The sequence below is a fragment of the Eretmochelys imbricata genome, chromosome 2, assembly GCF_965152235.1.
Source record: "Eretmochelys imbricata isolate rEreImb1 chromosome 2, rEreImb1.hap1, whole genome shotgun sequence".
NCBI classification, from domain to species: domain Eukaryota; kingdom Metazoa; phylum Chordata; order Testudines; family Cheloniidae; genus Eretmochelys; species Eretmochelys imbricata.
Genome location: NC_135573.1, coordinates 188,175,298 through 188,201,599, shown reverse-complemented (window position 1 = coordinate 188,201,599; position 26,302 = coordinate 188,175,298). Strand labels below are relative to the sequence as shown.

Here is a 26,302-nt window from a genome sequence, read left to right as displayed (position 1 = left end):
CACGTGCAGTAATGTCTTTACACTAGTTTCTACCTACAAAAAAATTAAGTTTATGCTTTTTCAATGTTATAACTAGGAGTCTGACTGCTCATCTGATAAAATTCACTGATAGGGCTCTACCAAGTTTTATCCAACAACAAATTCTTAATATGGTCAGTAAAGCCAGAAGAAATCATAATGCGAGTGCAGACACAGCGATAAGTATAAAGTTGTCCATGCTGATACAGTTTACTATAGTTTAGGCTAATACAGGGGTTGCTGTGACACTGCAGTAAACTGTAGTAACGTGTGCTGCTTGACTTAATTAGAATGTAAATTATTGTAGTCAGGAAATCCAGAATGACTTCATGTATTTCTCATGGCCTCAGTTCAAGACCAGAAGCTTTAAGACCCTATTTCTGTTTTATTAAGGCATGTAAAGTAAGCTTTTTGCAAGTGGTGCCTTTTACAGAACTTAAGATTTGCATTTACTTCTGCTGTTCTAGTTAATTTTTTTAAACTTTGTGCTTATTGGTGTATAACTGAAAATCTAGGTAAGATTTGTAAATTTTAGTGTGATAAATGCTGTCATTTGCAAATTAACTCGTCTTACAAAATTCTAATTGCCTGCTGCCCTGGGCTAGTGCACAGTTTTATCAAGTGAAACAATTGTCGTAATAATAAAGGATGGGTGAGGCAAACTGCTTCTCCTTTTAAACTTGTGCATTTCTTGCAATGCTGTTCTGGCTAGACATTGCCATCAAAACCAAATTCTTAGTATACTGCTACCTAAATAGATTAGATTTTATAAGTTTTGCCACATCCTGATACTGCTATCTTTAATAATTCACAGCATTATCAAAGCCTGCAAAATCAGTATTTCCAGTACCTGCTATGCATTCTGCTCCAGACTTTTTCAAAATAAACTCCCAATTAAACTAACTTCTATGTCAGAGGTTCAAAACCAGTTGATCTGCTTTCATGAGTGATTCATGCAGTGTTAACGTTCTTCTGCCTTTTTTGTCTCTGGTGGTGCACTGACTAGAAAAATTGATTCACTTAAAAAGGGAATAGTGGTTATAACACTGATCATAACCAAAATAATGTGACTCTGATTTAGAAGTTGATAGGGATAGTTCAAAAATTGTATTGTGTGATGTACTAAACTTATTTAACATAGTACAGTGTGAATAGATGAAAAATCCATGGTAGCTTGGTAAAACTGTGCCTTTGAGTCTACATTAATGTCTCCCAAGCAAAGCAAGAGAATGAAGTAAATTGAATTAACAGCCAAGTAGACTAGACACTGTTGCTTCCTACTGGGCACAGACTGCACTCCACAGTGTCACTGACACAAAACTAAACTCTGAAACAGCTTCAGTCTGTTTCAGGAAATTATGAATAAAATGGGACTAAGTACGTATTGTTTCAGATGGAGCATTGTCACTACATTCTCTATCATACTGTACTGAATGATAGGCAGTTCCCTGACCAAACTAACATTAGAACAGGTCTGTCTAGGTAGATTTTTGTTTTAAACAGTCACTATATTCGTGTTGAAAATGTGAATCAAAATGGAAGAAATTTGTTAAACAGTGTGATAATGCTATTAAATTTAGCATGAATTATTAAATATAAAATGTACCCATCACATACACTCGGGGCACACTTTTATCAACAGAAGATTAAAATAGAGCTAGGTGTTACAAGAAGAGGTTGTTTGCTACATTGGAATACTGTCCCATAACATGTATAGATGTCTAAGGGAACATTTGAACTCTAGTTCTTGTACATCTTTATATATTTCTCATTGGTTTAGCAACAATACAGGTGCCATCAAGTGGCCAAAAATCTAAACATCGCACATCAAGATATGCAAATACTAAAAGTAAACTGACTAGGTTAAATGAAAGATGGTGTTCAAATTTCCTTTCGTTATTGTAGTGTCAAACTTCACCAATGTCCAGATTGCCTCCTTGTGACTTTGTAAAGTACTGAAGTAAGTTTTACAAGAGTGCTTATATTTCCAGATTATTCCATTCATGGAATCGGACTGACTGAGCAGTGGCTGCTCTAGCTGTACAATTTCTGAGTGTTCTGGTGTTTCATTTAGTCTATATATAAAGTTTATAACTGCTTAATTTCTTCAATTTTAAGCTGCTGAGACTAATGGGAAACATTAACTACTTTTAAATAATGTAGTTCTGCCTTGGATTCTCTCATAGGATTGAGAGGTTATAGACTTGTTATGCAGAAGTGCTGCAGCAGGGCTTTGGTGCAAGGTATTAAAGTGGTGAGCTGCTTTACAGATGAGGACCTAGGTATAGAGGTGTTGGGAGAAAGTAGACCTTTCTTTATAAAGCATAAAGTTCTGTGTACAAAGCCTTGTTAAATGTTTTCTCCTATACATGGCAATTTAGGCACAACTCTTGGCATGGATGTCTAGTCTTAGGTCTGGAATGTCTTAAATTTGGTCTTTGTATATGTGGTGATACTTCAGTGACTGGAGCATCAAACTTAAATTGATTCAAACTTTAAGGGATTACTGCTCAGTACTGTGAGACCTTTACCACAGTAAGCAAAATTACCATATATACTCGTTCATAAGCCTCCATGCCTGCAGACACTCCAGGTAAACAAAACGTCCCAACCCTCTAGTGGCTTACCCTGATGGGCCGGGAGCCAAAGTTTGCCAACCCCTGAAATATAGGGTTGGCTTATAAAAGGGTCACACAGTTTTTACTATTTTTACCTATCCATCGGGGGGGGTTGGCTAATAAATGAACAGGCTAATGAACAAGTATATACGGTACATGTAATTTAACCTCAAAGTTGTTAAATTCTTGGTTGAGGGTTTTTGGAGGGCAGGCATATAAGCAAAGGCTTCACAATATGTGGCATAAACCATTCCCACAATAGTTAAAGTAGCTGGAACTGTGAACATGTTAGAACAGTGGGGGTGCAACCATAGGACTTGTCTTACTTACCAGGGTAAGTTGATCTAAGTTACACTATTCCAGCTATGTGACTAATGTAGCTTGAATTGACCTAGCTTAGGTCCACTTATCCTGGTGTCTTCACTGTGCTGTTTCATTGCACTCTCCAGTCAACTTACCTTACTCTTCTCCGAGAGCTGGAGTCAACTGGAGAGCGCTCTGCTGTTTTAGCAGGTCTTCACTAGACCCACTAAATTGATACCTGCTGCATTAATTGCAGCCGCATAGATCTCCCTGGTAGTGAAGACAAGCCCACAGTATGTTTGGTTGCTGATAACAGTTTATTCAAGTTGCTAAAGTATATAGTAATGTCAGAAAGCACTGTTACCAAATTCAGTTTCATAAACTAAGAAGCAAACTACACAATAATAAAGCACCTCAACCTGATTTTGGCTGCATCATGTGCATTACTATGGTGTATCTGGAAATATCAACTAACCTGCACACTTCAGATTAGAATCTGCCTCAATAGCTGGTCACAAATTCTAGGCAATTGTATCATCTGGGGCTGGCATATAGATGCCCATATGTAGGTTGTAAAATTGGTTACCATGTTTACAGTTCTGATATTGCAGAGCTTGGTAAAAATCCCCTTGAAAGTGGAAAGCTGACCCTCATGAGTATCCGTCTTCCAATTGAGAACTTGTATAGTGTTTCCTTGACGTCTGCAAGCACTTTCAGTGCTGCTGCTTATTGCTTTGGCAAACTACTACAAGTTAACAAGACTGTTCATGTACCCAAAATTACATGTTTATTGCCTGCTATTGGTGCTGCCTATAGCTTTCCCCAGGCTGTGGCCATGATTGTTCCACACTGGGAGAAGGAGCCAAAAGAGGAGGCTGACAAAGTGGTAGAGTATCTGCATCTTGACTTCACACTAAACAAGTGGGGTAAAAGACAACTACTTAGTGACAGCTGGGTAGTCTGTAGAGGGAGTTTTGTACCTTTGGAGCCAGAGGCTGATGTGAAAGGGGAATCCAGGAATAACTTGTTAGTGGCAATCTCAGTAGCTGAGGGTGGGTCTGCCTTCATCACCAAGATGTTGTCTCTGGACCTTGCTACACTGGAAGGACACCACCTTTACTTGCTTACTAACCAAAGGTAGATAAAAATATCTGGCAGACATCTTCTAGCTCTGTAATACTGACTTGGCTTGAATGGTGCATAACAAGTGCAATGTTATGTAGTATAGGTATGGTCAGTCTTTGTCTTGGTAACTCCTAAAGAAAATGTGGTCAAGTTACACAAACTTACCATGATGCAGTTTCTAGACACATTTTGAAGTATAACACCACTCTGAAGGCAACCTGCAGAATCTCGAGGCATCTGCTTGTCAGATACCTTTTATCTTGATTTACTGGAAAATATTAAGCATAATTGAAGGGGGCAGAAGAGATGCAGCTTTAACATACAGTAACCATGCTGTGCTGTTTTCACCTCTTTGTGGACCATGCTTTTTTAAACTACAATGATCTGCAAAGGGCCTTACTTGCTGTGTATGAACCTGCTTGGAAGACCCTCTAAATTTTCATAGTACAGCTAATCCAGTTTTAGAAAATGTAGTTAAGGCTACTGTAGCAGGATTTAATTATGGCTTTAAAGACTGTCTTGTGGATGGGAGTAACCCAGTTTTCTTGACGAAGCAAAGCACTCTTGTGCTGTTGCTGTATTTGCTAAGATTAGGTAACAAAAATATGTGAACAAGAATTGGAATTATGTTAATTGTAAAATCTGACTTTACAATTTTAGTTTTTAGATTGCTGGAATGATGGCAGCTTTAAACCAGTTTTATTTGCAATGTTGTGGACACCACATCAGAGACCCTTTTTGGGGTAGGGAGGAGAGATTTGTTCTGAATTTCTCCATTAATAGATCTCTTCCACATATTCGGAGGATAAGCAAGGACTTGGAAGCCTGAACTGTTAGTGTGATAGCAAGCCATTTTCCAGTAGGAGTTCGGTTCCATGCAGTGTAGAAAAGTCTGTTGTTAGTGGCTTCAAACAGCAGTGAAATGTTTCTGATAAATGCAAAGTATACTAATTAAAATGGGAACTGCATTTTATCAGACTTGATTACAATTCTCATTCTGCCCAAATAACTATGGGAGAAACCTATGGAATGACTGACTTCTGTTAATACAGATGCAGAACTGGAAATTGAGCTCTTGGATAATTAGAAGCTTAACTTCAAATGTGTGAGGCAAAAGTTCTAGAGGAAATGTAGCTATCGATGCCCCCTTCTCTTGCAAAGCTTCAGACTGGGTTTTCTCAAGCCTATATGTATGTTCTTTGATTTCAGGGAGTTGGTATTGACCTCAAGTAGTCATATATTCAGTGTGAATCTAGAATGACAAAAAATGTTAATCTGCAAAATTAAAGAACTAGATATTACTGGTAGAAAACTGCTTTCAGTACCAATCGGTTACATAAACTTGATTATGAAGTCTGCTTTTACGCTATGTATTGACTAGCTTGTACCAAGTCAGTTTTTGGATAGCTGCCTCTTAAATACTTCTAGTGTAGTCCAGCAACCAAATCTGATGCTGCATTAGGCATTGGCAGGATCAGAATGTTCACGTATTAGCTGGCTTAATGGCTTTCCCTCCAATCATTGGCATCAAATGTCCTTGTAATGTATCATGCTGACTTTAAACTGAAAGTACTTTCCCAACTTTATGAAATACTATAAAGTGGTCATGTGGTGACACTACTACTTCAGTTATTCCAGATGTACAAGTCTCCAGTAGGATAACAACTGTAGTGGAGGAAGACCAGTCTTACTACTTGAAATTTTATAAGCAACCAACACAACAAACTGTTCCATTTCACTTTAACATCAGTAACCTTGCTTGCATAGCACGGAACTAGAGCTCACATGTTTCTCTGCCTAGTAGACTCAAGAATTGGCTTGCACTTCCAATCTGGATGGAAATCTGTTATTGACTAATAGTATGCAGTGTTGTAGCTGGGTTGGGCCCAGGATTTTAGGGTTATCTTCAAAGGAGCTCTGTGTAAGTTGGAAAGCTTGTCTCTGACCAACAGAAGCTGGTCCAATGAAAGATTACCTCACCCATCTTGTAGCTCCAATTGACTATCAAGGCTCTTAGCTTTAAATGTCAGCTTAAATTCTTAGACTAAAAGCATCAGGTTTAAATGAGGACATTTTAGACAAATGGGGTAAAGGATGCCATAGCAAACTTTTCTGAGCTGCTGTAATGCCTTATCTGTAGCTTTTCATCACTTATGTGAGTGACACTGGACTGAAACTATGTTGTATATATGTGTAAATCCTGCCATGATTACTTCACTTGTCCCCAACTTGCTTTGTTGTACAAAAATCCTGAAGGAATGTAAGGGTCAAGGAGGTTGGATTTTTCCCCCTCAAATTGGTTATCTTACATTCTGAATTACCAGTTGAATGTTACCAAATATTAACTAAATAAAATCAAGGTTTACTAAAACAGGCTTCATTTAGTTATATTTAGGTCCCTACCAAATTCACTGTCCATTTTGGTCAATTTCAGAGTCATAGGATTTTTGAAATCCTAATTTTTTTGATTTCAGCTATTTTAAATTTGAAACATCAGTGTTGTGATTGTAGGGAATTGTGGGGGGGGGGTGCAAGATTATTGTGGGGGAGGGTAGCAGTACTGCAACCCTCCTTCTGTGCTGCTGCCTGCAGTGGCTCTGCATTCAGAGCTGAGCAGCTGAAGAGCAGCAGCTGCTGGCCAGGAGCCCAGCTCTGAAGGCAGAGCTGCCAGCAGCAGCACAGCAGTAAGGATGGCATGTAAGGGTGGCAGTACCATATCTTCTGGGCTGCTGCTGCCAGTGTGCTGCCTTCAGAGCTGGGCACCCAGTCAACAGCACTGCTTTTCAGCTGCCCAGCTCTGAAGTCAGTGTAGAAGTAAAGGTAGAATACCATGACAACCCCCCCCAAATAACCTTGTGACCCCCCAACTCCTTTTTGGGTCAGGACCTCCCCATGCTTGAGAAATGCTGGTCTCCCCTGTAAAATCTGTATAGTATAGGGTAAAAGCATACAAGATCAGATTTCCCAGTCCGTTATGCAATTTTCATGGCTGTGAATTTGGTAGGGCCCTAGTTATATTATCCTATTAACTATAGCGGAGAAAGAGTTCATACCTCTAAATCCTTAGCCTTTGTAGGCGATCTCTAAATGAATGTTTAGATAACTTGGGAATAATATCCAATTGCTCGTATCTTCAGCCTCTGAAAGCTTAATGGTCTGCAACTCAGGAGTTAGTGTACAATGCATAGGTCAGGGTGAATTGACTGAAATTGGATGGGGTTAAAACCAACAGGTAAAAAACATGTGCTATTACAGTTCTAATGAACTAAACTGTAAACCCCTGTATTTTTAAATGCCACCACTGTTGAGGTATTTTTATTTGAATCTTACAAAACTAAGAAGGCAACAGAGTTGATGGTACTGATAGTGGACACATTTCAGTAGGAATATAAGTCTTGTATCAACAGTCCTATTGACTTAAAAGGGAATAATCACATGTGCAGCAGTGGTGGCTAAAACTGTTTTTTGTGTAAATTTTTTCCTACAGGCAAATCTGTCAAACTTGTTTCAGTGATGGTAATGAAAAGATATTTAGACTTTCAGTATCTAGGCCATAATTTTCAAAAATAGGAACTTAACTTTTAGGATCAGATGGGATTTTTCAGTCACCTAAGTGACTTAGGAGCAGAAGTCCCATTGCCTTCAAACAGCAAACTTTGTATAGCCTAATCAGTGTCTTTTCTTCTTGAAATTCAATACTTTAGAAGGTGGCTTTGCATGGTGCTTGAGTTTTGTAGTGGTTTCCAAATAAGCATATTGATGCCCTGGAATTAGCTTCAGGCATAGATGAGTATTAAGTGTGAAACTTCTTAATAGAAAATCTTCTTAAAATCTGAAACTCTAATTAGGAAACTAAAATGTTTTGTACTTCCCATTTTACAGTCTGACTCTTATCCACCCTACTTTCATAGTCTCTCAAGCTTATGGAAGCACCTGCAGTTCTAGTTGCAACAGTGACCCTTCAGATAGCTGGTTTTGTGAGTGAAGAAACTGCTAATCTTAACCTCTAAAAGAAAGGTATTAAGTTTATAAAGGCTACTGCAATGACTTCAGTGCACTAGCCTAAGTAGCAGTGTTAAAGTATTGCCCTTTCTCTTGGAGCCAGCTATATGTAGGCAATGGACTGTTGAACAGGTATCTGTAGGACTTCTAAGCTAGAGCAGTAGATTGTTTTGTATTTTGGTTTAGAACAAGAACTAGAGATACTTGGAGAGCACCACAAATAATCCTGCATCTTTCCATATTTCCCCTGTATTTGGCTTTTGGTAACGGAGTTTGTTATCCTAATTCCAAGTACATTTCTTCCGAATCTTAGTAGCTGAGATGGGTTGGTGCTACTACTCCCTTAAAGAAGTCTGTATTCAACGTGGGAGTATCTCAAACGCTAATTTGTCTTACTGTCCTTACAATGCAAAAGGAGAGGCTGTCAGGAATAACTACTGAAACTAATGGTTAAAAACTCATGCCTGAAATTCCTTGCTGGAGAACAGAATACTTGACCATTTTAATTAAGAGTTTGATTGCTTTTTTCCTTAGTTAAACATGTGCTTAACTGAGTTGTGGGTGAATTTTGCAGTTTCAGTGACAGGATTTTTTATGGAATTATGTTTTAGGTACTTAAGCAGCCAGTACTGGCAAAGAATGGCAAGTAATTCAAAATTTGACTTGGTTACTGTCTTACTAAGAACTTTGTGTACTTCAGCCATTTGGCTAGAATACACTACTTGCTCTGCCTTAAACCTTGATTTTCATTCATTGACTCCCTGCTTCCCCCCCAACCTTGTCTGTACTAGGGAAATCTACAGAGCTCCTAGCTGTTCTAGCATGGGTAGGATCTATACCAGGGTGGGCAAACTGCAGTGCTCGAGCAGCTTCTCGGGCTTGCCCTGCTCAGGGTCAGGGGTCACTCCATGCAGCTCCCAGAAGCCGCAGCATGGTGCTGCCCTCTCCTACCCCCCAGTGCTCCAGCCAGGGAGTAGGGTTGGGGGGGCTGCTCCACACGGCTCCCAGAAGCAGTGGCATGGCCCCTCTCCGGTGCTCCAATGGGAGCTGCAGGAGCAGTGCCTGCAGACAGGGCAGCGTGCAGAGCTGCCTGGCTGCGCCTCCACATAAAAGCCAGAGAAGAGATGTGCCACTGCTTGAGGTAAGCGTCAGCTGGAGGCTGCACCCCAAGCCTCTCCCCAACCCCCCTGCCCCACCCCAATCCCCTTCCTGCCCTCTGAACCGCTGATCCCCCTACCCCACCTTCCAAACACCTCAGTCCCATCCCAAAGCCTGCACTGTCGCCTGGAGTCCCCCTCCATACCCTGAACTCCTCATTTCTGGCCGCACCCCAACCCCAATTTTGTGAGCATTCATGGTCCGCCATGCAATTTCTATTCCCGGATGTGGACCTCAGGGCAGAAAGTTTGCCCACCCCTGAGATAGTAAGATTTTTTTGTACCTACTCAGTCCTCCTGCCCTTTCAATTCTAGCCTCTGAGACCACCTCTGAAGCCCCCTCCCCCCCACAAAAAAGTCATTCCCCCTTTTGACTTGTGAAGTCACAAACCTACTAACTCAAGACAGCCATGGAGTTTTACATGGGAGGTACTGGGTACATCCAGACTTCTAATGCAAGAAGTAGTTTTATTAACGCTGCATCATAAACATTAAGGATACAAGTCTTTTTCCTTTATGGCAGGCGTAGTCATATAATTTTTTGGCCAAGGACCTGAGAAAATAAAAAACAGCAAGTAAAAATTTCAGGGTCTGTTTTAAAGCATCTGGGGGTCTACTGACTATGCATGCTTTAGGGTATGACCACTTTGCAGCTGGGAGCAAGCCTCCCAGCCTGGGTAGACAGATTCTTGCTTGCTCAGCTCCAGCTAGTGAGCTAAAGATAGCTGCGTGGACACTTACAGCTGGGGCTCTCAAGCTCACCCAGTCTCCTGGATCTAAGCAACCTCCACACTACTACTACTTTAGCATGCTAGCTTGAGCAGAGCGAGCATGACATCTACCCATGCTTGGAGGCTCACTCCCAGCTGCAGTACAGCATACTTTAGGACTTTGGAAAACCTTTTTACAATGTAAGGGTTTTGACAGTTTGATATGAGTGTCCCTTGATTTCAGTTCTTTCTAGCTAGTGAGAGGCAACACCACTAATACGCAAAGTAAGATGTAGCCTCACGTTGACCAGTCAACAGCAGTTTGTCAGTGAAGTTGCATTTAGGAAGACAAAGCAACTTAGATTGGAATTAGCAGAACTAAGCCTACTTACCATGAATTACAGCTACCAAGGCTTTATTCCCCCTATATAAATCAACCACACACCCAAAAAATGCAATATACTGAATAATGGTGGGTCACTGACATGTTTCTAGTTGATCAGTTTTCTGACTGCAGGAGAAGAGATCAACCGCTACCAGAAAGCAGTCCCTGGATCCTACTTGGGGTTCCATTTTTGGATCAATCTCTGGATAAGATCTTCCACCTCCATTTATGGGAAGCTTGGTTTCTTCTGTTTCCAGAGCCTCCTTCCTGCTCTGAAGTTGATGTGTTTTTTTTTTTGTTTGTTTTTTTTTTATTGGGCCCTTCTACCAAGAAGGACCCAGTTATTTGCCTTCACTACTTAGATGGTTGAGCAACTGCAGTGATACTGACTGACCTTGTTTCATGCTGCCGCTGCAAGCAAAGTAGTGAGTGGTGCTGGTGCTGGCTGCGTGCCTGCCTCAAGGCACCAGAGCAGCTCTATTTTGAGTGCCCTCCTTGCAACCATAAGGGCTCACCACTTTTTGAATGAAAGATTAAATATGGTAGGAACTGTTGATTTTGCAACTCCCATTTTCCCTATTTATCAGGGAAAGCCCTGCTGATCTTTGATTTTGAGTTCTGTAGATGTGTATTACCGTTACAGGACCCAAGTACGCACCAACTGGAAATAATTAATATTATGCTCAGAAGTGTCTGAGTTGATATATTTCTCCAATACAAAAGAAAGGTATGATCCCTTATTGGCTGAGAAAGGGGTTAGTATTTTGCCTTAATAAACTAAGTCCCAAGACTTACCACTGACTCATACTGTCCCAAAATAAAGGGCTTGTCTGGCTGCCACATCCTTAACTATTTAATTAAGACTGCCAGAAAACAAGACTATTTAGAACAGCAGTAGAACAAGCCCAGCTGCAGGAGCCTTGTCCATAGTGTAGATCAGGGGTTGGGGTGCAGGAGGGAGTGAGGGCTCTGGTTGGGGGTGCAGGCTCCATGGTGGGGCCAGAAATGAGGAGTTCAGAGTGTGGGAGGGGACTCCAGGCTGGGGAGTAGGGTGCAGGGGGGTGAGAGCTCCAGCTGGGGGTGCAGGCTTTGGGGTGCAGGAGGGTCCTCAGGGCTGGGCCCAGGGGTTGGGGTGTAGGCTCTGGAGTGGAGCTAGGGATGAGGGGTTTGGGGTGCAGGAGGGTGCTCCAGGCTAGGATCAAGAGGTTCAGAGGGCAGGAAGAGGATCAGGGCTGGGGCAAGGGGTTAGGGCATGGGGAGAGGCTCAGGGGTGCAGGCTCTGGGCGGCACTTACCTCCAGCAGCTCTCAGAAGCAGCAGCATGCTCCTTCTATGTGGAGACGTGGGCAGGTGGTTCTCCACACTGTCGTGTCTGCAGGCACTGCCCCTGTAGCTCCTGTTGGAGCACTGGAGGGGGGGCTGTGCCACTGCTTCTGGGAGCCGTGTGGAGCAGCCCCCAACCCTACTCCCAGCCTGGAGTGCTGTGGGGTGGGGTGGCAACACCATGCCACAGCTTCCAGGAGCTGAATGGAGTGACCCCTGACCCTGAGCAGGGCAAGCCCCAGACTCCACTCCCCAGTGGGAGCTCGAGGGCCAGCTTAAAACAGTTGGCAGGCCAGATCTGGCCTACAGGTCATAGTTTACCCACTCCTATACTACCTTCTGATCAGAACTTTTTTTTTGGTAAGCTTAAAAATGCCTTTACACATTACATGGTATTAAGGACAGCTAGAAGTACACTGAATATTCTAGACTAAAGGAATTGCTTACATGGAATATAAACAGGGATATTGCACAAGGCAAGGAGAGCTTAGAGCTTTCAAGGTGTGGCACATCCTAGGAAACCCTGTAGTGTGAGAATGGTATGCATATGTCTCCTGTAGTCACAAAGTAAAACTGACTGGTCCTTTCATTGCTCAGACTGAGAAATAGTCTCATCAAGGAAATAAATGAAACTGAAGTCTCGCCACCCTAATGTTAATCAAAGGCTTTCTTGAAAAAGGTTTGTGAATCAATGTCCTGTAACTCCTGGTGGAACATACTACTTTGGACAACCAACAGAACATCACACTTGAAAAACTAGAACTTTTGAATATTCAGCACTTGGAATATGATAAGATTATTGGGAAGAGTTACTAAAGAGCTTGCCTGTATGCTAGTGTTAAACTTGAACATGACACTAGCTATTAGTAGGAAATGTTGAAAGTTTTTGAGCGCTAAAACTTTGTACATACCGCTGAGCTTCATTTGCCACGAAACAGTGAAATGAGTGTACTCAGTGGCATCTGATATGAATGGACATTAGGTTTGAAGTAGCTGGTGGGAGCATCTGCTGCCCAAATGGGATCCATAGCAGTCCTGACTCTCTTGATGTAGAATGGCAACTTGTAGGATTGATTCACTGGTCACTAAAATACCAGAGGAAAATAGAGGAAGAAGTAACCAGGAATAACTCTTTACCTGTGGAAACATTCAAAACAGATTGACTCGTTCAGCTTCAGTTGAGCTGATTCTCTACACTCAGCGTAGGAATGCATGCCACTTCCCTCTAAATTTTACATAGCAATTTGGGTTGCTAGAAAATATTTTCATAATTGGATGTATAAAGAATGCATAGTAACTAGTTCAGCCAGCTGTGTCACAGACCATTTATGTTGGTCCAGTATAGCTGAAACTTGGAAGCAAAGACTATTTATTTAACAGCAGTGTGGTATGTAGAGCTGTATTAAGGATCCATAAGAATGGAGGGAACTTCCATAGTTGAAATGGCTGTCTTGTAGAGCAGTCAAAATAGAGCAAAACCATCATGCAATTTAGTAGATAGCAAGGACTTGAAGTTTTTTTCTAAAACGGAACACTAACTAAAACAGAAAAGACTAAATCACTGCCTAGACTGTAGGATGGATATAGCTAAAACTCAAGCATTTAACTATTCAAACTGCAGGTCTGATCTTCCTTACCTTTATACTCAAACTGTCAGCACCCTTGCTAGTTCAACTTCCACTAAATGCAGTAACCCTCAGTGTCTTGTTAAGATGGACAAAGGCCTAGATTTTGTTATTTAGGCATTGCTGCTGTTTCAGTGTGTAACTGATTTAGGAGTTTAAGCCCTCTTCCTAGGGATTTAGGTCTCTCAAATCAGTTGGGTGTTTGCAACTCTGAACTTAGCAATGCCTAAATACCTTTTTAAAAATCTGGGTTAAAATTCCTGGCTTCCCTTTTGACAAAACAATTAAAAGGGGGTATAGTATAAAAAGGACGTCAAAATTCTAGATACTAACATTACCATTAGTTTTTGTATGTAGAATTTTTCACTCAGCTCACTAATAACACTTTCTGCTTTAATTCAGCTGCTGTTGTCTCTTTTGCTTTTAAAAAAAATTTTTTTTTACAGTAGTGCCTGGGGCAAACAAAAATGAGGCTTCATTGTGCTAGATGCTACAAACTGCCACAGAGCTGTTCCTCTAAATCAGGGGTGGCCAACCTGTGGCTCCTTGTATAGGCACCAACTCTGGGGCTGGAGCTACAGGTGCCAACTTTCCAAAGTACTGGGGGGTGCTCACTGCTCAACCCCTGGCTCTGCCACAAGCTCCACACCCACTCCACCCCTTCCTACCTCCTCCTGAGTCTGCTGTGCCCTAGCTCCCCCCCCCCCCCCAGCCTCCTGCACACCACAAAACAGCTGATCGGGAGGGAAGGGGAAGTGGTGATTGGCGGGGGCTGCTGGTGGGTGGGGGCAGCTGATGTATTACTGTGACTTTTTGGCAATGTACATCGATAAATTCTGGCTTCTGCTCAGGTTGGCCACCCCTGATCTAAATGGACAAGACAAAGGGTAGGGGGAAAGAATCCATTGCTGTGTTTAAATGAAATATCACTGTTCCATGTCTATGCATTTCAGATTTTCAATAGTAAAGGTTGATCCACCCTGATTTTTGGAAGATGGGCTTCTAATTTGAAACTTTCTTGCTGACGGCAACATGCTACTGCTCAGAGGCCTTATCCATACTAAAAAGCAAAACCAGGTTTCTGTAACTAGTTCATGATACTGATTTGGCCATTTAATAAGCACTCTTCATGCAACAGTGCCCTAACAGAACAATGTAGTAAAATCAAGGTATCCTACCTTCCTGTTCCAATTCCACAGGGATAACTCAACTGGGCTGTGCCCTTAAGAGGCCTCTTCCTCCTACCATGCTGCTTAGCATTTGTAGATATGCATTCTAGGAAAAGATGGACAATAGCATTTCAGTGCTTCTGCAGGGGAAAGTGCCTGGAGTTTAGTCAATGCCAAAGCAATACATGAGGTGGTGAACTGTGTCCTATCTCAGAGGTTTAATTAAGGACTCCTTTGCAGAAGCCAGGGTGGTAATTAGGCCATTGGCAGAGGATTGTTTATTTGGGTAACCTACGCTGTCAACAATGTCTTTCTATAACAAGTTCAGCACTTCATGCTAACTGCTGTAGATACTAACTGCCAGCAATATTCATGTCAATTTAACAGAATTGGGGGGCAGAGGGCTTATTGCTGCCTGACCTGTTGCCTCTAACTGTAGTTTAAACTAAGGAAGGGTGGACAGTTCTGGGCTGAGCAGGTTATCTGATCTTGGCAGAAGAAATGCCATTCTGTACCAATTTCAAGCATGTGATATTCTTTCACCTCTTCTAGTTCATCTACTGATACAAAGATGTCTAGGAGGAAGAAGTTGGGACAGATCTGCAACAAAGTAACTTAAAGATCTTGGGTTGAACACCTTGCTGCTGGCACATCTAGAAAACTAGTCTTAACTAGCTCTCATTTGCTGCAGTTAAACTTTAGAAGTGATCAGCAAAATACATACTAACTTAATTATACTATACATTTATCTAGGCTTATGTAATATAAAATTCTAGCATGCATAAGCATGCACTCTACATTGCAGCCACCCGTCTTGCTTTTGCTTTCCTGAATCTTTAACTCCTTAGTTAAATGAAATTGTAGGGACTCATTGCCTGGTAGTCAAAGGCTTAGAGGTAATAAGTTGCCTCAATAAAACAGGCGCAACATGCTGCAGCTGCTGATCACTAGTGTTCTTGACTGGTTAAATACATCTGCCAGCAGTTTTTCAAATCTTGAACATATTTCCTGATTGTTTACTTGTAGATGGTTTGACTTAGACCTCTGATCTATGCTAAACATTTTATTAGGCTTGTCCGTTTTCCAGATACTTTAACATATAGCTTCTCCTATTTCTGAAGCTTCAACACTAAACTTGATTAGATGGAAAATGAGACTGTTGCTGGACTAGTCATTCAGGCTTAACTTGTATTTTAGATTCTATTCTTGTCTTTTGGAAATAAGTCTGAACACCTACCAAAATGCCATACAACATCAGAACAGTAGACTTCCTGTAACAGAAGCTTTACTTTGGCTGGGGGATCTGGCAGAAGGCAGAGGCTGTGAAGCTCCCTTTTTGTGGGTGCTTTCTTGCATGCACTTCAGCTTTATTCAATCTTTGTAAAATACTTTAGCAACAGTTGTCCAGGGAAGTTTTAAAATACAATCTTCACACCAAATGCAAAACAGATGTAGCAGTTTTTCAGAAGAAAGAAAAATGTATGGTGGTTTAGTGCTCATGTCGGTATCTCCAATGGCATAAATAAATCACACTGTGCTTAGCAGTAATGAATACTTGAAAGCAAAATGCTTTCAAGAGTGTATTAAAATTAAGTTCTAAACATGGTCTACTTGCATCAAGGTTAATAGGGTGGAATTCCAGGAGCCGGTGAAGTTTTGAATAATTTAGGAGTAGTGTAGACTAGTGGCTCTCAACCAGCGGTCTGGGGGGCCACAAGCAGGTCTGAGGGGGCCCACTGAGCAGTGCCCCAGCATTAGATTCGCTGGGGCCCAGGTTAGAAAGCTGAAGCCCCACCACATGGGGCTGAGGACTTGAGCTCCACCACATGGGGCTGAAGCCAAAGCCTGAGCAGCTTAGATTCCCAGGGGCCCCTCTGGCATGGGGCCCCAGGCAGTTGCCCGGTTTGCTACTCCCCAGTGCAGGCCCTGGCTTTTATATGCAGAAAAGCAGTCGTTGAACTCCACAGGTGGGCTGTGGAGTTCTGTAGCATGTTGGAAGGGGGGGGTCTCAGAGAGGTTGAGACCCGTGGTGTAGGCTTCCATTTATGGTTCCTGTGAATTGCATTGCTCTTTTGAAAAGTTGGTGCTATGTTCAGTGTAATCACTTTTTGGTAACCAGCTGTTTAAGAGCTAATCTACATGTGTGTGGGTTTTTTTACTAGTATAAAAGGAGGTCCTATGTAAGGTTTCCTCACTTATATAATGTAAAATCTCTTTTAGCCAAAAACTGGCTGGGTGGACTTGACTTTTTTTTTTTAAACTGAATTTAAGATTAATAGGTCTGGACATGCTTTAATCTGTCACTATTGGATGGTGGTCCAAATTGAAGAGTGAAATATTCTCCTCTAATATCAAGGAGAAATGACAGCCCTATCTCTTGTGGCAAACTGAAGAAGTGTTCTAAGTAGCTTTACCCATATGAATAAGCTCTCTGGGGGGGGCGGGGGGGAAGGAATTCAGTTATTGACCACCTAATAAGTTTGTGTACACTTCAGGAATAGATGGCTGCCTGTCGAGTAGGGAAGCTAATCTAATTTTAAACTGGGGAATGGGGATTATGGAGCAGTACAAGCAGATATTACATAAATTTTTACCATGCCAAACTCAACTAGTGAGCACTTTACCTGTGTGTCTAGTTCATCTTCAGTCAACACTCCCTTCTTGAACTTGGGAATAGGTGGGCTTAATGTTTCAAGCCTCGTTAGAATTTATGGGGTCTAGATCAAGAATTGTCTTGACTGACTTCAAAATGAGAATTTAAACATCCAGTTTGTGATTCTTCAGCATTTAATTTTCATGCAAGTTTCTTGTCTACTATCAAACTTGTTTTCACAGCAAACCAAATTGAGGTGGGGAGTGAGCAGTATAAATCCTAAATCTGTGTGCTACTCCAGTGGCACAAAGCAGACTCTGACTTGGCTTAAATGATCAGTTGAGGATTCTGGAGTGGGGAAGTCTCTGGGTGGCCTAGGGATACAGTTAATGGCTTCTCTCCACCCATGGAATGGCAGGGAAGGATGGCCAGTGGGCCACTGGTAGCCTTGCATAATGATGGCTTACAGTGGGTCTATGCATTTTCCAGGTCTGTAGCCTTATCAGAGGTTAAGGCTCATGTAGTGGCTCTAGGATCAGAGCTGGAAAGGTGTCCAAGTACTTCCCAGCCCTCCCTCTCCCCCCCCCCCCCCCATGATGTTAATCTGGTTCCAGTTTATAGCTGAGGAATAGAGAAATGCAGAAAATGGTTTCAATGCTGTCTGTCCTCCATGCTTTTCCTCTTGGATTTTTAAGAAAGTAAATGTTTTGAGACTGCCAGCAAAAGCCTGGATGTGTATTCCCTGATGTTACCATTCTTAGATGAGAGGGATTGCTAATGAGTAATTGGCTGCATTGTATACAGGCTTGATGTGTCTCCTAACCTGTATGTTCTCAAACTGGGGGTTGGGACCCGTCAGGGGGTTGTGAGCTGTCAGCCTCCACCTCAAAGCCCATTTCACCTCCAGCATTTATACTAGTATTAACTATTTAAAAAAAAAAAATCATGGGGGGGGCAGGGTCACACTCAGGCTTGTCTTGCCTGAAGGGGTCACCACTACAAAAGTTTGAGAACCACTGCATGTAGACTGAGATACAGCATTAACATGCTAGGCTGATCCCATAACTTGAACTCCTCTCTCTTACTGGAAACTAACCAAAGCTAGCAAGTTCGTAGTTCTTGACTTTTTTTGTTTTTGTTTTTGTTTTTTTTTTGTTTTCTGGTTAAGGTTTCTGAAGTTCTGCAGGCTATAGTTCTGGGAGCCCAGCAAGGAACATGGCAACCCAAGGTATATCTAACAGACTGAACTTTGCTTGGCTCTGACAAATATTGCGGGGGCTTCTTAAGCTTTTAGCTTTTTTTTTTCTTCCCATTTAATCCCTCTGGGACTGTCTAACTGTTCCATCTACTGCTAAATATTTTGTGCATGGAAAACTGCTCTTTAGGAAGAACATAAACCTGTAGACATGCATTCTTCTCAGTCCAAGAAGTGCCAACAAGGTCCCTTCTTCCTCTTCTCCCTTCCCCTCCTCCCCCACCCCCAAAAAAAAGGGCATAAGACTAGTGAATTAATCCCTATATGTCCTGGATGCACCACCAAGAGTTCTATTGCCCAGTTCTGTTGGGGCTGCCTGTTTTTGCTTAATGTTCTGCTTGGGTCTTGAGCTAACTGAACTGGCATAAAGTTAAAACCTCATAGTCTGAAGCAACTGTCTCCGCTCTTTCCAAATTAAATACAAAGTTGTAACAATTCACGCTGCATCTTCTTATGACTAAAATTTGCCTAATAAACAAGTGGTCTATATATTCAACACTGATTTCTTGCAGCTGACTTGATGGAATTGGATATGGCAATGGAGCCCGATAGAAAAGCAGCAGTCAGCCACTGGCAGCAGCAATCCTATCTTGACTCTGGTATCCACTCTGGTGCCACAACAACAGCTCCTTCTCTGAGCGGCAAGGGGAATCCTGAAGAGGATGATGTTGATACCACCCAAGTTTTGTATGAGTGGGAACAGGGGTTCTCTCAGTCCTTTACCCAGGAACAAGTAGCTGGTAAGGAAAATTTCCATTCTTTTGTATTAAATTGTTTGTTTGACTTGCAAACTGACACTCATCTAGTAAAGTCAAGATTGCTTAATTCTACAAATTTAAATACTAATTGGTGTCCCTTGTCTTGTTAGACTTCCTACTCTTTCTATTCTATTCTGTCCAGTCTTAAGCAAAGTCTGTTACCTCTATTTCAGACATTGATGGACAATATGCAATGACTAGAGCACAGAGAGTGCGTGCAGCTATGTTCCCTGAAACACTGGATGAAGGCATGCAGATACCTTCCACACAGTTCGATGCTGCTCATCCAACTAACGTGCAGCGCCTAGCTGAACCATCCCAGATGTTAAAACATGCTGTTGTTAACTTGATAAATTATCAAGATGATGCAGAACTTGCAACTCGTGCCATCCCAGAACTGACCAAATTGTTGAATGATGAGGACCAGGTACATGTGTAGGCTCTAGGTTAATGTAGCCGATTTGCAGGGTGTCATTAAAATGACTAGCTAAAACTAATAGCTTGCTTCATACTTTATATAGGTGGTGGTGAACAAGGCTGCAGTTATGGTTCATCAGTTGTCCAAAAAGGAAGCCTCCCGCCATGCTATCATGCGCTCTCCTCAAATGGTATCTGCTATTGTGCGTACCATGCAAAATACAAATGATGTGGAAACAGCTCGTTGCACTGCAGGTACACTACACAACCTCTCACATCACCGTGAAGGATTGTTGGCCATCTTCAAATCAGGAGGCATTCCTGCTCTGGTTAAAATGCTTGGGTATGTGGACTACCATTGCAACACTTACCTGTATTTAATACTGATAGGTGTAGATGCTCACTTCCTTTGTTTTGTTTTTTTAGTTCCCCAGTGGACTCCGTGCTGTTCTATGCTATAACTACTCTGCACAACCTCCTGTTGCATCAGGAAGGTGCCAAAATGGCTGTCCGTCTAGCTGGTGGGCTGCAGAAAATGGTTGCCTTGCTCAACAAGACAAATGTTAAATTCTTGGCCATCACAACAGATTGCCTTCAGATTTTAGCTTATGGCAATCAAGAAAGCAAGGTAAATGAATGCATCCAACTTTTTCGTGAGCAGATGCACTGTTAACGGTCTGTCTCTGTCTGACAGCCCAGATATGACACTAGTGTCATTATGGTGGATACTTATCAAGAACCTTCTCCCTTCACATGTAGGGACCAACCACATCTAGAGGTGAAAAGATTTGCTTCAGCAAGGGTGCCAAACATTGTCTCCTAGAGTATAAGAAAAAAACACTTAGAGGCCATTGAATGGCCATTATCCATCCAGGTTATTGCCCATGCATGTGAAGACTGAATGAATGACCGTGGAAAGACTGGGTTTCATAACTTTCATCTTAAGCTCTAAATAAAACTTCCTTTGCAGTTGATTATTCTGGCCAGTGGTGGACCCCAGGCTCTAGTAAACATAATGAGGACCTATACATATGAGAAGCTACTATGGACCACAAGTAGAGTGCTGAAGGTGCTCTCAGTCTGCTCTAGTAACAAACCTGCTATTGTTGAAGCTGGTAAGTGTCCAGATTAGCTGTATCCATGCTAATGGCTGCATGTGAATATTGTACTCTAGTACCAATATATGGCATCCCACAAGGATCTGAATTGATGTTATGGAAAGATTTACACAAACTAAGTGTAAAATACCTCTCTCCTTAGAAATTAGTAGCTTAGATTAGAGCTGTAGCTCTTGTAGGGCCACCAACATAGCTGAATATGAGTAAACCCCGGTATAGCTTTGATTTCCCGACAGTTGCAAGACAAGTATTCTACAATAAATGACTGAGTAGTCCATAATAACATACTATATGCTAAGAGTTAATTCATCTGCCAGGATTAAAGTGGCTGAAGACTCATACATAAGTGTATGGACACTGTTTAATGAGACTTAAGACTTTTTTGTGTGGCAAACTCTTCACTGTTGCAGTATAGAAATGTTCATTATGATGACGCTGGAGGTATCTTGCAAAGTACGGAATGCCTTCCATTACCTCTTAAATTCAGGTGGATTTGAAGGTGCTCTCCATCTTATGAAGCTACTCAGCCCTTTGCAAGATCAGGATATACAGAACTACTGCCTCTGAAAGGCTGTAGGCTTAACACTGAAGAGTTAACTTGCATCTTGTTCTAGGTGGGATGCAGGCTTTGGGACTCCACCTTACAGATCCAAGCCAACGTCTTGTTCAGAATTGTCTTTGGACTCTCAGAAATCTTTCAGATGCTGCAACTAAGCAGGTAAGTGGTTCTGCTAGGGATCAAGAACAAAACCAACACTGGTTGGTGGTAGTTTACAACACTTTCTTTCCCTCTCTACAGGAGGGCATGGAAGGCCTTCTAGGAACACTTGTTCAGCTTCTAGGGTCAGATGATATCAATGTTGTAACCTGTGCAGCTGGCATCCTTTCTAACCTTACCTGCAACAACTATAAGAACAAGATGATGGTATGCCAAGTTGGGGGTATTGAGGCTCTTGTGCGCACTGTTCTTCGGGCTGGTGACCGGGAAGACATCACAGAACCTGCTATCTGTGCACTTCGTCACCTCACTAGTAGACATCAGGAAGCTGAGATGGCACAAAATGCAGTACGTCTTCACTATGGACTTCCAGTGGTGGTTAAACTCTTACACCCACCATCTCACTGGCCCCTGATCAAGGTAAACATATAAACTTAAGATGGCACTTGTTGCATATGTAGCAACATTTTTAGTGAAGTGAACAATGTATTAGTAGAATGTGGTGTATTCAACACTTGAGTTTTGAGATTGCTTTGAACCTTGTCTTCAAGCTCAGCTACAGGAGAACATCCAGGTAACCCATGTCTAGGATGGGTGGGAAGACTAACCGTAGGGTATGTCTAAACACTGACATTAAAGAGCTCTCCCAGTGCTGTAATAAAACCACCTCCGTGAAGGGAAGAGATGCCAGGACTGGGAATGTGACTCCCAGTGCTGGAGCACTGTCTACACTGCCACTTTACTGCGCTGAAACTTGCATCGCTCAGGGGTGCTTTTTAACACCCCACTAAACAAAGTAAGTTTCAGTGTTGTAAGTGGCAATGTAGACAAGGCATTAAACAGCTTGAAAATAGCTCTTGCAAGGATTTGCTCGCTACAACATCAGAATTAAGACTCACTGCTGTAAATTCTTAATTTTTTTTTTCTTCCCAATTGCAGGCTACTGTTGGCCTGATCCGCAATCTTGCTCTCTGTCCAGCCAATCATGCCCCCCTGCGTGAACAAGGTGCCATTCCAAGGCTAGTTCAGTTGCTGGTTAGAGCACATCAGGATACCCAGCGTCGCACATCTATGGGTGGAACCCAACAGCAGTTTGTGGTACGTTACTAAGAGGTAGTGGCGAAACAAGACACTGTTGCAGGATGTTTTCCTCTTGGAAGTCAAGGCATGCTACTTATGTCTAAGCATAGCAGAAAATGAGGTTTTCTACAACCTTAAAATGACTTGCTGTAAATGTTAAGATTAATTCACTATTAATTAGTCTGTAACAAGCACCTACTTTCTGCAGTCCAACTAGCATTTTGGACAGATCTGGATAAGTCATGTAGATGCTCTTGCACACCTTGTCCAGACAGTCTCCCCTAAAGCTGAGGATCCCTGGGGAGTCTGGGAGAGCCTGTTTAATTCATTTACTGAGCAAGAGATTCTTAGTGTAAGGTTATTAGGTGTAGACTGTGCACCTGTTTCCTAATCGGGGGAAGAGTAGAATTTCTTTTTCCAACTAACCAGAGGTAGGGACATCACCTGCTACTCAACAATCTTGTCTTACCGGAACTATGCACACACATGCACCAAAATTAATCTGAAATGTTGAATAACATCACTGACCGGTATATGAACTTGAGTGCGCACTAAACACTTCTGTAACTTGAAGATTCTCTGCCACTAGAAGATCTGTATATGCCTCTCCTCTTCCCCTGGCCCTCTATCCCTGTCTCCCAAGATAGGAGAATTAATGCACAAGTCAAGTAGCCTGGTAAGCTCACACCAGTAAGCCTGCTGTAACCAATAGATGGACCACAGACTGCATTAAGTGCACAAATTAACTCTCAGTCTGGAGAGAGGAGTTGTCGGAGCACCTGCCAGTGCAACAAACTAAACGAAAGCATACTCAAACTTGTTGAGGCCCAGATGGCTCCCTTTAGACAATAATGCTACAACAAACTCAAATCCTAACAGTTTAAAATCTTCCACCTCTTAAAAGTACAATACTAGTCTTTATGTATATTTCCCTATATAGGAGGGTGTGCGTATGGAGGAGATAGTTGAAGGCTGTACTGGAGCCCTTCATATCCTTGCACGAGATGTTCACAATCGAATTGTAATCAGGGGTCTAAATACCATTCCACTATTTGTGCAGGTAAGTGATAACTTTTGAGAGTTGTCTTCCTGGCATGAAAAAAGCCTTAGGACATGAACTTTTAATGTTGTATCTGGCCCATCAATTCAGCATTATACTGATGAGCCCAGATCAGTTGCCTGTGTGACTAAGGAAATGATCCCAGCACTCCTGACTAACAGGGAACCAGATACATCCTGAGGGCTTCTATTACAGTGGCTGTGTTCTGCCAGAATACTCATTTTGTTCTGTTACCTGGCTCACCTCCTTGAAGTGAACTTTTGGCTCTGGAACTTGCCCTCTTGCAGTCTGCTAAAGGCAACTTGCACCTCATCCTTGTCAAGATTTAGCTCAATATTGATATTAAGCTAGCTACTTATTGCTGGGGAAAGGAGGATGGCTTACCAAATTGGTTAGACCCCTTTGTTTAGTAGCACTAAAGTAGTTACCTCTAGCCACTATTCTGTAGCTGTCCTCAAAATGGCATGTTTATCAAAGTCCAAACACTTACGCTCACATACTTGTGTGGTTACAGTTGCTGTATTCTCCCATTGAGAATATCCAGAGAGTAGCTGCAGGAGTACTCTGTGAACTGGCTCAAGATAAGGAGGCAGCTGAAGCCATTGAAGCCGAGGGAGCTACTGCTCCTCTAACAGAACTGCTTCACTCTAGAAATGAAGGTGTTGGTAAGTGAAGAAAAATAAGAAAGCTTAATCATTGAAATGGCAAGGGCTGTACTAAAATCTATTGCTTGCTTTCAATAGCAACATATGCAGCTGCAGTGTTGTTCAGAATGTCTGAGGATAAACCACAAGATTACAAGAAACGGCTTTCAGTTGAGTTGACGAGCTCTCTATTCAGAACTGAACCAATGGCTTGGAATGAGGTGAGTTGTAGCATCGTTTTTTGTTCCTATTCCTATAAAAGCCTTCACTCCATGTGACCTTTCTGATGCCATCAGATTTTTCTCCCTTTTGCTACTGGAGAGCCTTCTAGACTGTTCAGAACCAGGCTGCATTTCCCCTGTCTGAGCACAGCACATCCAAGAGCAGGTTGTGTTTTTTGTTCCTTTTTTAAAAGGGAAAAAAGGCTTAAGTGTGTGTACTGTGGTGACCCTGTTTTTCCTCCTCAAGCTGGAATTGGTTCTCTCCTTTCCTTTCTTCCTCCCCCAGCTCCTCCCTCCCCTCATCAGATATCCAGAGTGACTTGGCCTGATCTCTCTCTCCTCTTCCTCCCCCTGCTCCCATCCCAATAAACACAAACTTGACCTAGTTATCATGGTATTTGTTGTTGTAACTGTTTCTTTTGAGAAACACTAATGAAGCAACTGACTCAGTCTTTGCTTCCCTAGGTATACCTTGAAGGGATATTGTCAGACCAGATTCTAAAGGCCTCCGTACATGTTTGTGTGTAAAAAAAAAAAAAAAAAAAAAAAAAAAAAAATTACAAATCTTTACCAGTTATGTAATTCCTTTCTTAGTCTATTCTGTATTGTGGTTTAGGTCAAGTAACTTCTTGGCAAAACTGCTTCTGTCAACTGTATAAGCTGCAACAATTTGGCCAGGCTGGGCATATTTATTGACTGTTTTTAAAATGCACTGCCCCTAACAAGATGAAATTGCACAGTTTAGATCTGGTAATTAATGTAAAAATGTAGCTGTAGTTCTCCTCTTAAAACTGGTGTCTTCTGGATTATTCACTTACAAAGGACTGAGATGAGCGCTCAGTCGCAAAGTAACACGTATCATCTAAATAGTGTTACAAGTATAACAGTTTCACCCACACGCATTCTCTATTTTAAAGGCTTTTGGCTGGTGTAGTACTTCAGAACAATAAGTGAGTGGCATGTTAAAGTTCCTTATTTTGGGGTTCTTCATGGCGGTGCCTGCTGCTACTAAGGCTGATTTTTTTTTTTTTTTCCCCCCAGTCTGGCACTTCGAGTGCAGAAGGTGGGGGCCCGCAAGGACACTAAAAATTAATGCTTGCCACTCCAGCCTAGTATTAAGCTGTAACCTTGAAAATTTTGGTGTGGTGTTTTTTTTTTTCTGACCTTGGATTGGTAGATGCTGCCACCACCAAGTGCAAAAACCCATTGAACCCAGGAAGGTGCATTTGGGAATTCCTTCCTGTGGGGTACCCTCAAGTCCTCCCCCACCCTGGAAGAGCTGACAAGGAAATCGGCTGTTGCCACCAGCTAATTAAACATGCAAAAACCTCTTAAGACACACATCCAATTTCCTTTTGTTTTAAAATTTACTTTTTCTAAAAAAAAAAAAAAATACATCTGGGAACTTAATCTATTGCTAGATTTTTAAAAAGAGCAACTACATCCGATGAAGTGAGCAGTAGCTCACAAAAGCTTATGCTCAAATTGGTTAGTCTCTAAGGTGCCACAAGTACTCCTTTTCTTTTTACAATGGTTAAGCATCAATTTCTTGAGGTCCAGCTTAAAGGTTATAAGCAAAACAAAAGCATCTGGGGTTAGCACAGAGTCCACAAGCCATAAAGAAATTAAAAAAAAATAAAACCTGATCACGTCTTCCTAGACATTTCCTGATCTACTTAAATATCTGGGGTTTCAAATGAGTAGTTTCTAGGTATAACACAACGATTTTTGATACCTGGTCCCAAGGTATACAGCGCACAATCTGAAGCAGTCTTGACTGTTTAAGGACAGGGGAGCATGAGTGGTCCTGGAGAAGCTCTGAAGGTTCTCGAGATGGTACTGCCCACAAGGCATTTTTTCAGAGCAATACAATGCCCAAGGCTGGAGCAAAGGAGAAACAACACTGAACCTGCAGTAAAGGAGATGCTTTATACTGTAGCTGCTCCTTACTGCTCCCTGTTGATCCCTCTGTAAGGAGAAGGGACAAAATCAGACAAAGCTCCT

The 26,302-nt window shown here is 42.0% G+C and overlaps 1 protein-coding gene across 3 annotated transcripts in view; it reads left to right on the top strand.

Annotated features, from left to right (window-relative positions):
* Window positions 1-26,302, top strand: part of CTNNB1 (catenin beta 1) — a 32,581-nt gene that overhangs the window by 2,901 nt on the left and 3,378 nt on the right. For 2 of the 3 annotated variants that reach the window (XM_077811127.1, XM_077811125.1), the window contains exons 2-13: window positions 18,196-18,255; window positions 18,795-19,022; window positions 19,214-19,467; window positions 19,562-19,800; window positions 19,884-20,085; window positions 20,428-20,572; window positions 21,190-21,293; window positions 21,375-21,713; window positions 22,233-22,391; window positions 23,314-23,433; window positions 23,948-24,098; window positions 24,177-24,298. In XM_077811127.1, coding sequence (XP_077667253.1) covers window positions 18,243-18,255; window positions 18,795-19,022; window positions 19,214-19,467; window positions 19,562-19,800; window positions 19,884-20,085; window positions 20,428-20,572; window positions 21,190-21,293; window positions 21,375-21,713; window positions 22,233-22,391; window positions 23,314-23,433; window positions 23,948-24,098; window positions 24,177-24,298 — 2,076 coding nt within the window. In that variant the 5' untranslated portion in view covers window positions 18,196-18,242. Of the gene's footprint in view, window positions 1-17,653; window positions 18,256-18,794; window positions 19,023-19,213; window positions 19,468-19,561; window positions 19,801-19,883; window positions 20,086-20,427; window positions 20,573-21,189; window positions 21,294-21,374; window positions 21,714-22,232; window positions 22,392-23,313; window positions 23,434-23,947; window positions 24,099-24,176; window positions 24,299-26,302 lie in introns of those variants that run through there. The other variant, XM_077811126.1, reaches the window with a different exon arrangement.